This window comes from Varanus komodoensis, unplaced genomic scaffold, assembly GCF_004798865.1.
Source record: "Varanus komodoensis strain SLA01 unplaced genomic scaffold, ASM479886v1 scaffold6_2, whole genome shotgun sequence".
NCBI classification, from domain to species: Eukaryota; Metazoa; Chordata; class Lepidosauria; order Squamata; family Varanidae; genus Varanus; species Varanus komodoensis.
In genome coordinates this window covers 15,932,887-15,945,692 of record NW_025336346.1, presented here as the reverse complement: position 1 = coordinate 15,945,692, position 12,806 = coordinate 15,932,887, and the positions used below count along the sequence as shown (strand labels likewise).

Genomic DNA, 12,806 nt, shown 5'->3' with positions numbered 1-12,806 from the left:
CAAAAGACTATTAGACTAGGAGCAACCTTAGGAGAAAAAAAAAATATAAGGACCCTGTTAGGCTCCTTTACCAGATAAGCTAATAGAGATAATAATCTATTATTATAGATAATACAAATAATGAAATTCTTAGTAGGCATGGTATTATAAAGAATAACATAAATGATTTTGGCACATTTTTTCATAAGTTGTGTAATATAACATTACAATTCTGTAAATTCAAAATTTGAGAAACCTAAACATTAACTTAAACAAACAAACAAACACTAACATGGGGTGGCCCTCATATACCAAACTGTAAAAAGGAAGACAAAACAATTATCTTCAAATACTGATTTAAACAACCATACTAAATAGACTGACAAGCTTACAAAATCACTGATTTGAATCACACACGTTTACTGATTCAGGATTGCATTCAATGTTACTTTAACTTAAATCTCATTCATTACAATGAGTCTACTTTAAGTCCTGCTGAGGTGAAATAAAAACTCCAATTTCCAGTCCACAAATTAACTTTCCCATAATTAAGCAATTAAAGAATATTAGTCTAATGATGAGAACTTCTGTATTGAAACGCACATGTTGTGATATATTTAATAGTATTAGGTCTATGAAGGTTTTTTTTATTTCTGTGTTATTACATGTAACGATTACCTTTTATAATAAAGAATTATGTGCCATGTTCCTTTATGTATTGTTGTTGTTTAGTCGCAAAGTCGTGTCCGATTCCCTGTGACACATGGAGAACATTACTCCAGGCTCTCCTGTCCTCCACCATCCCCTGGAGTCCACCCAACCTCACACCTGCCCGCCCAGTGACCTTTGCCATCCCCTTCTCTTTTTATGTACATTATTTATGTATATGTTTTCCTTAACTCTATTCCTAGTCAAAAGTATGCAAACCATATAGCTTCTCTTTGCAAATTATGGGACTGACTGAAAACAAACATTGCCCCTGTGACATGCAACTTTTATTTTAGTGATTGTTTGGGGGGCTTATGAAAAAAAGTAAAAATATTTGTCCATCCAAAATGATGACAGGAAGCATTGCTTTTCTTATGATTTGCTTCCTGCAATCAACATGCCACTGAATTCTATTTGCCTAGAGGTCTCTTTCGAGAAGGGACAATACTTGGTGTTCTCGCTCTGCTGGCTCTATGATTACACAGAATCATTATGCCATGTGAGCCCTGATTGGTGGGATTGCCAAGAAGATGTCCTTGTTTTTTGTTTCAAGAATGGTGTTGAAATGGGCATTTGAGGAAAGAACCATCAACAAATATGCCATGACACACAGGCAGAAAAATTGAAAAAGTAATCCAAAAGTTGTTCCATGAAACATTTTGCCCCCTGAAGCCCCTCTGTTGTCCACTAAGAAATTACGAGGTACCTTGTTTTATAAAACGCTAGCCTTTTGTTCTCTTTTGAGCATTAAATGCTTCTCCAAAGAAGATCTAGGTTTCCTATCTTACTTCAGATACTACTTTTTTATATCTGTACAACAAATCGTTTTGCCAGTTTGCAAATTATCTAGCAGGAGCTGCTTGCTCATGCAGAGAAATACATAATGTATCTGCAATGAAAATGAGACCTTGCTCTTTTACTGGTTATCCGGGTTGGTTCTATTGAGGTTAACGTTAGGAAGATCTTTTGGTAAAGATTAGGTTGCATGATAGCCATATGGAACTCATATAAAACACATGCTGGAGTACATATTGGCTTTAACTTTCCCTCCATTTGTGTTTTGTGGAATTACAAAAGACTTTTTCTTACAGTTTGGTTTTGACTTTATATATGTGATTATATATAATGGGTTAGGGTTGGCAGATCTGTGGAACATGCAGGGAAGATATTTGCCATTTTCACAAATTCCTTTTTATAGTGATGTGCTTCTGAGTAAGTTGACTATTTTTTAATTTTATCCTTTATTTTCTTCCTTTTCATTTTGTGCTTTCACATTATGACCATTCCTTTTTCCTCTGCTTTTACTTATAAATTGCAAACCTATGTACTGAATCTGACTTTTTTAAAGAAAACCTCTCCATAGAGTACTAAATAATTTTAGTGCTTCACATATAACTAATCTTAATTATTATTAAAATGACATTAGAAAATTGTTCTGTGAAGGTGACAAAATTTATAAAGGAAGGTGTGCTTGCTTTGCATGTCCAATATCCCACATGTGCAAATAAACATAATAATATAAAATATGATTATGGGTTTGATTCTAAAAAGGATTCATTTCATACAAACTAAAATAAAACAATGTGGACTTTCTAAAAATATTGTCCTTAATATGTGACTCTCTAGTATTACAGCTGATAAATATTGTACTTTAATAAGCTGGAGCATGTGTGTTGGGCATCATAAAGTTTTGATCAAAACCCGGATCCTGGCTTTACATACTCTTTTCACCTCTGCATTTGAACAGTGGCTTGGAATAACCAGCATCCTATTATTGGTAAAGATGGTTTCAGTATCTTACAGTCACACACAGGCAAATTTCACATTCCCCCAGTTAAATATTTCTTCTAGTAGCTACAGTATTGAGAGACATCTGCAGAGAGTTTGGATCCATTTTGATATGGAATAATCAAAATGGATCCAAAGGGAATAATCTCCAAACAAATGCCTGTTATTAGATGAAAATTATTGATTACCTTACTCAAAACACAATCTCACTACACCTTTGGCTACCTTACAAGTCAGTTATTTTGAATGTTGTGGCAGGCCATACAGTTGTTTAGTTGCAATGTCACATAGGAGTCTTCATGGCATCATGGACTTTAGTTCTCTTGTCCTCCACTATCTCCCACAATATCAATGTGGGGATAATGGATCCCCTTTTGGTCTGAGTCATCCCCTCTCAGTTTAGTTTATGAAGAACAGGGATGGGTTCCCAAGGCCCTGGGAATGAATCCTGGCCTTTGGATCACAGAACGCACATAATCCAAAAGCCTGCATTCATCCTGCAGGCCTTTGATCCATGTACATTAACAACTGTGAATAGGAAACCACAGGTGGCTGGGCTCTATACAATTTGTATTTTCTTTCTATCCCTTTGGGAAGGGGAAGGAAGTTATGTAAATCATGCAAAAATCCAGATGTCCAGCTCACAGGAGACTAACCACCTCTTCAAGCAATTGGATGTAATCACAAAGCTTATATTGCAGGCCAGTAACAGAATTATGAAGTCTTGAAAGAACAGTGAAGCGTAGGTGATAGGTCAAGCCACATATACCATCTAAATGTTAAATGGTCATAGCAGCTTCTTTGCCACAGATTATTAATTCTGTAGCACTGCTGTGACATTCAAAGGCTCTCCCAACTTAAAAAGGCATCCCAACCCACTTGTTTGGATCCTGGACAGAATTAGAGGAAACAGTTTTGTGATTGGCTGCATCTATATGGTTGCTGAGTGTTAAATATTGCAGCAGCACAATGAGGAAGACTCAGAAAAACAGCTTTCACAGCACTACTAAAATATTTGAAGCATCTGGCACAGTCCATTTCCACATGAATCACATGAAAGCTCTAACCCCAGGCCTGACATCCACATGTTGAGCATGGACATTTGTGGTGAGGAACCCTAGACCTCCACATGTGTAGGTTTCTTGGCTCAGGGATCCACACACATTTGTCTTTCAAATACTTCGAAAGTCAAACCAAGCTATGCAGCAATGAGAAGGAACATTTGTTAAATAAACAGTATTGGGGTGAACACAGCTAGACCTGTTTTGCCTACTTGGTTTCTCTTTTGCTTTCACAATGGTAACCTGAGCTCAGCAAGTAGTAAATAAATAAATATTATTTTTAAAATTTTAGATTGATCAGCTGAAGCAGGAACTTTCAAAGAAAGAATCAGAACTTCTTGCCTTACAAACGAAGCTTGAAACCCTTAGCAATCAGAATTCCGATTGCAAGCAACACATTGAAGTGCTTAAAGAGTCACTTACTGCCAAAGAACAGAGAGCGGCTATACTTCAGACAGAGGTAAGGTATTTTTATTAGCATCTAATGCAGTATAAATGTTTCGTTAATGGAGTGTGGTCAGAATTAAAAGTGATGTATTGGTTACGAGACTATGCAGAAGACAAAATTTCACCTATTAAACATCTGTTATAAAATAGTAAAATAACTCATGCTCTTAGCTGATGCCAGGAACAGTCCAGTATGACTTGCAAAATGTCTGCTTGGTTTGATAGCAGGTGGGCTTTTCTTGGAACCGGAAGATTTGAACAGGAAACCCTCAATAAGTGTACACATGTATAATATTTCTGTTGCTGTTAATAGAACAGTTGCTGTCATGTATCTGTTTTATAAGGCCGTTCTACTGTATAATCGGAATTGATACCCAGTTCAGAAGAATGTACACATTTGTATAAAGAAAATAAAACACTTGCCTATCAGGAAAAAGAAGTGTGTTAAAAAAAACACTGCAGTTTTCTGCAAGCTAGAGCCAAATGATACATTATGCGGGAGATATTTAGTTATTTTCAGTCTTATTTGGTTAAGCATTCCTTCTCAAAGCTCCAATAGCTATTGAGGTTAACTACTGCTACTACCTCTGTTTCTCTTGGGAACTGACAAGGCCCAAACATTAACATATTTTAAACTTTTTTTTAACTGGAAGAGAAGGAAGCCCAATTTAGACCATAAACTGTACTACATGTACTTACAAGTAAAGGATGTTTAAATACAGTCTGGAGATTAAAAATCTACTGTCACTGGTACAACAGAACAACATCTATCATTCAAAATGCAGTTTTATTTGCACCATCATGACATTAACAAAACAAAAATGAGTCTAACCTCTAAATCTGAAATAATTATACTGAAACATTTTAAATCCTTTTCTGGCTATATATTATCTTTCTATTTCTCTTATTCTATTTCTCTTATGTTGATTATGGTGCAGGAGCCCACTGACCTTAACAAGTGTGCTATTTGTTGTATTTGTTATTAGCGAGCAGAATCAGTCGCTTTGATGTTCAGCTACTTATGTGTGATTTGATCAGGGAATTACCATTTATTAGATTTTTCCTTCATTTGGCTCAATAAACAAATCACTGGATATCATCTTGTGTTCTCTATTAATATATATATGACAGGTATGGTTAAACTGGTAAAAATAGTCACTGCTTTAACTGTGATTTCAGGATTGGCTTGTGATGAACTGTTGGATTTGCACTTGTGGTGAACTGTTGGATTTGCACTTGCGTGATGAGGTGTTATTGTTCTTTTTGTTCTTTCTTATCTGTTCAGTTAACAAAAATAATTTAAAGGAATGTGGTAGAATTTTTAAATTCAATATTGGGCATAGAATGTTCTTTTAAAGTAGGGGGTGTCTTAGTAAAATATTGCACAAAAAATGCCTAGCAAGAAGGGATGGTAATGCTAATTAGAGACAGATCAATTAGATTAATTATTTGATTGACCGGTGCGATCAGTTTTGATTAGTGAAAGTAGTTTTTAATTCATTGTCTTTCTCTTATTATGGCTTGTTATGGCCTTTATAAGCTAAACTAAGCTGAATTGGTGAGACTAAGTTACAGCTATACTTTGTGAAAAGCTATTTTAATACTGGTGAACTGCTTTGGCTGAAACACAGGATTATAAAGAAAATACTTAAGATGGCCTCTTTCTCCTTACAGTGAATGTTTTGATTATTGACATGGAAACTATCTCAGTCTTTTTTATGTATCTTAAAATAGTTATTGTATAAGGTAAACTCAGGTAATATAAGTTAAAGGGAAAATCAGCTAAATTTTGCATTTCTAATAAAGTGTTAAGAATTTATGACGTGTTATGGTAGGTTTTAATATTTTGCAATATGATAACTTCTTTGGCATACTGTAATTGTATTTACAGTATGTTATCATGCAATTACATTGGCTTGTAAAAGAAAGCACAAATGCATGGGAAAGAAGATTTAGTTAGCTACCTCCGTAAGCTTCTGTAAAGAGAGAACTTATTTCACCTGTGGTAAGTCATTATGAAACACAGAGATGTCTAAGCTTTAAAGGATGGCTATTTTACAATTGTCCCCCTGTTTCTGAAATTATGGTGTAAAATGCAGTAGTCTACAGTAGGAGGTGAATGTAAGTGCTAGACAAAAGGAAAGAAATACAAGCAAATTAGGTAGAGTTTTGTTTATAGACTACTGAAATAATGGATTGGGAATACACTGAAGGACTCCTGCCTTTCAGCGAAGGATTTGCTGGTTGTGATAAGGAACAACTACTGTGAGCAGAAATGACAGCTAATGGGTTGCAAAATAATAGGGAGGGAAAGAGGAGCAAGAGCCCAACTTTTTATTCAAGTCAGGACCTGCTTTCATCTCTATTTGGAATGGTTCCTGTTACAAAGGTTTATACAATGAGAGGTCTGGATGTGGCAGATCACACCTTATTTGAGATGTTGATGCTTCTTTCATCTATACAGCTAAAGAAAAATTATTGTAAGCCATCCTGAGACAGTCAGTGGTAGATGGGTTAGAAAAGCCATGTATTAAATAAATAAATAAATAAATAAATAAATAAATAAATAAATAAATTGCTCTTTTAACCTACAAGTTTTGTAAAAGATAACAAAATTGCTGAATGTAGAATAAAAATAACTTACAATATTGTGATGATATTAGTAGTGAATTTTAATACATTTATGATAATGGGTGATAATATTTATTTGAATACTGGCGTTTTGATAACTAAGGATGCAATTCTAAGCATGTTTAGATAGAAGAATATGCTACAACTCCTATCATTCTTTAGCTGCATGGGGAATACTTGGAGTAGTGGATTGTAGGAGGTTTTCCTATCTAAATATGCATAGGATTGCACCCTAAAGCAGTTTCATTTTTTTAGTCTTCTGCACTGCAGTTTAGACTCCATTTTGAGCAATTTATGTCACACTTACATAATTAAATGGCCTAATAAATTGATGTAGCTTTGAAGCACAGCATGCTACTTTATATGCTCCATTGAGGCTAGGTGATTTCTATTCTATGCTTTGAACTGCGTAGTGTAAGCCTACTGATTTTATCAGGCAGCATCACAAAGGGCTTTCTTTTCTATCTTTAAGACTTCTTTGTAAAAGGAAATGGAGAAAGATTCTTAATGATGTCCACTTCTTACAGGAAGCAATTTGGTTAAAATTAGCTGTAATTGTTCATGTGCAAGAGTTATTTGGCAGCAGAACTGAATACATTAAAGGCACCTTTTTCTGGAGATCAGATGGAAATGAGAGCCTCCATATGCGTAATAAGTTAATAGGACACTTAGACTTAATTCTACAGAGTAGAAAGCAAAAATGCCAGTATAAAGCAAATACATGGTTATATTAACTGGTGCTTTCAGATTAGTTTTGTACTTTTCTGAAGTGTTATTACTATTACATTGCAAAAAGAAACATGGTTTTTTATTTCTAAAGTAATTTTGTGCCATCCATAGATTCAAATCTGACCTGTGGATTGTGGTGGACTACCCTTTTTAGCCTGACTTGTGTACTTTTTAAAAACTTCTTGGTAGTTTGAATAATGTGCATTTGCAAACAAAAATACCATTGGTTACACCAAATAATCCTAAAAGCTTATTTATAGTTGTTGACTTCTCTTACTATTTCCAGATCTGATTTTACTAATCTTTAAAGATGAGGGATAGTTAAAGAAACTTAGAAGGCAATCCTAGGACCCCCAGGCATTGTCTGGGGAGGGAAAAAACAGTGGGATGATCCAGAATCTTAGAACTTAGGAAGGAAACAGAACTTTGGACCTGGAAATATGTGCTCTGATCCTTTTCCCCTCGCAACCAGCATGGAAAGAACCTCTCTGGAATTCTGGGAATTTCCAGGGGTAGGGTAGGGAGGAAGGTGGGGCTTCCAGGATCCAAGGAATCCTGATGACTCTTCAGCCTACTTCCTGTAGGAATCAGGTCCAGCTTTCTTGCAAAAATGCCTTTAAAAGATGTGGGAACATATTCTCAGTCAGAAGAGGAAGAGAAATTAGATTCCACAACTAAAAGGCCAAAGCCAATGGCCCAGAGATAAGCCTGTCAGGGGCTGGCAGCCAGTTTCAAATACTGTTAAATTAACATGCTGATGAGGAGAGGGAAAGACAAACCAACAATCATCATTAATCCTGTAGTATGGGATAGGTAGGACATGTCTTCCCGACTAGCAACAACAACATGGAGTCAGGCAAAGAGGGCAGGCTAGATGAAAATCATCAGACATTCAAAGTGATTGGCTCCTGAAGGCATGGTTTGGTCTTGCCAGTTTGGAACAAAAGAGGGGCATTCACTTTGGAATCAACTGCTTATAAGTTGTTTTGCTCAAATGGCCAGTATCCTGCCTTGTTGGAATTCTTGTTTCTTTTGTTATTAATTCCTGCATTGCTCTTAATTTGTGCTTTTGAGACAGCATAGTTAGTCAGCATCCGCATAATAATACCTTTTAGGTAGAAGCCATTGTCTGGATTTGCTTGGAAAAAGCTGGCAAAGTGCAGCCATGGCACTTTCTTCTCACTCTGCGGGACCTCAGCTAGATGACTGAAAATGGCAGTCTAGCTAGAATGCAGGTGGGGGTATGAATAGGTGAAGATTGGCTCGGTTGCTTCTCCCACCCTGTTCTGCACTGGATAATGGTAAATCCCCAGGTTTAAGGGCTTAAGAGCAATGTGTGTTTAATCGATAGGACTGCTTCCTTAGTGCACCCTGCATCCATAGTAGCAGCTTTCTAATATCTGTTGTCCTTTCTTAGATCAGTAGTGTAACGTAGCAAACCTTACATTGACCTGAAATTTTAGCATCTGACTTTTGTTGACTTCAGTTTATTGCATGTTGATAGTGCATGTGATGGCATCACTGGATAGCCTTTTATTCATAAAGTATTGAGCCAGCCCTTCAAGCCACACAAACTTAAATTGGCAGGTCTGTTGCTTGAGTGTAAACAAACTGTAAAATCAGTAGTTTTCTAAAAGGGAGTTCTGTAATTTCTAAGTACAGTCTTGCCAGCAAATTAAATTGATGAGAATGATAACTGTAACTAAATACTGATACACTGCTTACTTCTACACTATGTTTGAATTTTTAAAATTGAAACTGACATGGAAAGCTAGTTATGATAGATGTTCACTGTATTTCAAGAAACCATCTTTTTCAACATTGCTCAAGTTTCAGATAATGGCTACTTTACTATTCTGTATAGTAAAAGAAAGCAGTGTGTAGTTCCTAGAAGAAAATGAAGTCCTGCATATTTATTTGTTGCTGACTTTTGTGTCAGTTCACATAGTTCAGAAAAGTTCACAGTTCAGAAAAGATGCCATCATGTACAAGCCGAGAATGAAAGGGGCATTTGCACAAGAAATGTCAATAGACAATATGGAATTGTGCCTGTGGGGAGTGGGGAATGGAGGAATGAGTAGCATGTTACAAAAGCCTTATAGTCATCAATGAGATAAAATTTACATCACAAGTAGGTAGTCAGCTGGACAGGTGAATGGACCACTGTGCAACAAAGGAGTGAAAGGTGTGCTAAAGAAGCATAAGGAGATTGCAGAGAAGTGAAACAAATTCTTGGTATCTGTCTTCACTGTGGAACATGTAGGGAAGATACCAATGTCTGAACTGACTTTTTTTTAGGAAGGAATTCTGAAGAACTGAGGCAAGTAGTGGTGACAAGAGATTTCATTCCAAGTCTCAATTAATTAATCTCATAAGTTAGCCTCCTTAGAGTTTGTAAAGAACAGAAATTGGATATTGCTAATAGTGACAGTTCAGCCTCATTCTGATATCACTTACATTAAGTATGAAAGTTCCAACCACAGGGATGTGATGATGATGATGATGCCCAATCTAGATGCCGTTAAAAGGGGATTACACAAATTCATGAAGGATAAGGCTGAAAGTCATGACCTCACATTTTGCATTCATATCCTTCTTGTGGACTTCCCACAGGCATCTGGTTGGCTACTGTGGAAGTGGAAAGCTGGACTAGGTTGGTTTCATCTTCCAAGTCACTTGTCATGTTCTTATGAATTAAACCAAAACATTTGATTTTGTCACAGGGCTAGAGGTTGTCTACATCTTTCTGCCTTGAGATTTAGTTAGAATTGATATAGTTCTGTCTAAACTTGGATTCCTAGATTCATATTGGTCAGAGGGACTGTCAGCCTGAAATAATTATGCTAATAGCTCTTCAGAAACAACTTTGCAGAAACAAGTTTGCATGATCTTTTACTATATAAACAGCTTTGAGAATTCTTTGTTAAAAAGTGATTAAATGTTTAAAATATTCAATACAAAGAAATAAATCTTGGTGAGATGTTCCTTCAGTAACTATTACCATACATTTTTAAAATAGTAAATAATTTGTAATCCTATTGTAATGTCCCTCTTACACAAAGAGTGTCCTTGTTCATTGGATATATTTTTGGGGGAAAATTCTGAAACCTTAACCATATTTTACTCCTTGTAAGTAATAGCAACTAAGGGTGTTAGAAATGCAAATAATCTCTTGACATAGATGTTAAAGTTAACTTGTCACTACTGCAGTATTTTTGAGTTAAGTATACACTAGAGAACTCCAACTTTGTCTTTTTAGCTATCTGTCTTCTTACAGATTTATAATGCTCTCAACATCTGTTTAGTGAGAATGATGTCTTCTTTAGTATAGGCTAGTGGCAGAATTATGTATATTTCACAATTCTGCTATCACACCATGCAAAAACATAATTGTATATTGAGTATAATCAGGGCTTTTTTTTTTGTCATAGAACGCACCTGAACAGCGTTCCAGCACCTTTTTTTGACAAATTTTTCCAATGGATTTTTCCAAGTGATTTTGAATCACCCTGTCGGGCGTAGTAGGTCGGTGGCAAAAATTATTAAAATAGTGTATGCAGACTGCTTGTGTGTCCGCACTGATTGTGAGGGCGCTGCTCGGCTTGGGATGCTGCTCGGCTTGGGATCGGTCATGTGGTCGCGCGCTGAGTGCTTACTGCCGACGGCGACCATTCTGTTTATGTGTGCGTAGAGTGACTGGCTACGTGCAAAAGGTAAATAAGTTCTTTATTTCAAAAAAAGTTGATGAATTGAAAATCTTTTTTAGTGTAAAAATGTGACCCCAAATTTAAAAATGAAAAAAATTACTAATTACTTCTCATCCACCAGTCCTGCTAATAAAACGGCCAGAATATTAACAGACACAATGACAGAACACACGAAAATAACGACGCCTGTTGATATTTCTGAATCTGATCTTGAGAAGCAAAGCCAAACTACAAATGACTGGCCGGACTGCTGGACCTATGATCAAAAAAATGATTTTTGCTTGAAAAATGAATGGCTTTGTGTTTGCAACATGAAACTTGGCTGTACGCCTTGTAGAAAAGTTGGAACTCTTGAAGTTGAAACAAAAATGGGAATGAAACTTTCCAATGAATGGACCAACAATGAGATAACCTATTCTGGCAAAGATAGGAAGCAACAGTTGAGCTCACTTTGGAAAAAAATTTTGAGCACAGAGAATCTGCTGCACATAAAGAAGCATTAAAAATAGTTGCTGAAAGTGAAAAAATGACTCTTGAGAATATTTTTTAACATCATTATCTCACGAAAAAACAGTAACTGCAAAAAATTTTCGAACTACATATAAAGTAGCAAAGGAAAATCAATCATTCCATCATTTTGAAATGGAAATTGATCTGCAAGAATTGAACGGAGTTGAAATGGGTCGCATTCGTCATTCTACAAATGCATGTATTAACATTGTTAATCATATAAGTGAAGAAATGAGGAAAACTGTGCTTAAAGAAATGGTTCAATCCAATAATAAAATTTCATTGATAATTGATGAATCAACCATAATAAGCAAATAAGCTACCCTCATAGTATATGTTCGATGCTGTATTGAAGGTGTTGGAATGAATTCACCAATAAATTTGTTTTTGGACTTGGTAGAACTTGAAAAAGTAATGGCAGAAGGAGTATTTGATTCCTTACTCCAATGTCTTCACTCTTATAGGATGACAGAAGATTATTTTAAAAAATATTTGGTTTCTCTGGCGTGCGACGCCACTGCTGTAATGTTAGGGTGTAAAAGTGGAGTGAAAAAATTGCTGTCAGAACATTTTCCTTCTATTATAGTTAGGAATTGTGCTCACAGACTAGAATTATCAGTAGGTGATGCTGTCAATGAAACTTCAGGAATAAATATATTCAAATCATTTATTGATAAACTTTACGTCATATACCATGCTTTGGCAAAGAATAGTAGAGAGTTGCATTTATGTGCAGAATAACTGGGGGCTGAGCTTCTGAAAATTGGAAGAATTTTAAGTACCCGATGGGTGTCATCTAGTTTCCGTACAGTTTTGGCTGTGTGGAATAATTTTGAATCCCTTGTCTATCATTTTGAAGAAGCAATGCATGATCCTACAAGAGATAAAAATGATAAATGCACTTATGATGGCTTGAAAAGAAAAATCACATCTACAGAATTTTTATTGGACCTAGGATTGATGTGTGACGCTCTCCAAGAACTATCAGAATTAAGTTTGGACCTACAGGACCGCAACATGGACTTGTACAAGGCAAATATGAAAATAAAAATACTGGTACAAGTATTTGAAGAAAGAAGACAGAACTTTGGGCCCTATTATAAATGCGCTGTTGCTGCTGTACGTGATCTTCGCTTTCGTGGAGTTTTACTTCACGAAAAAGATTCAAGAAAGGTTCCTTCCATTGACCCCAGTACATTTTATACAAAATTGAAAGAGTCAATCGAAAAAAGATTGCTTGATAGCA

The 12,806-nt window shown here is 35.9% G+C and overlaps 1 protein-coding gene across 1 annotated transcript in view; it reads left to right on the top strand.

Moving 5' to 3' along the window:
• Positions 1-12,806, top strand: part of ERC2 (ELKS/RAB6-interacting/CAST family member 2) — a 502,285-nt gene that overhangs the window by 162,293 nt on the left and 327,186 nt on the right. The window contains exon 7 of the mRNA XM_044451516.1: positions 3,829-3,996. Within this exon, the coding sequence (XP_044307451.1) occupies positions 3,829-3,996 (168 nt within the window). The remainder of the gene's footprint in view (positions 1-3,828; positions 3,997-12,806) is intronic.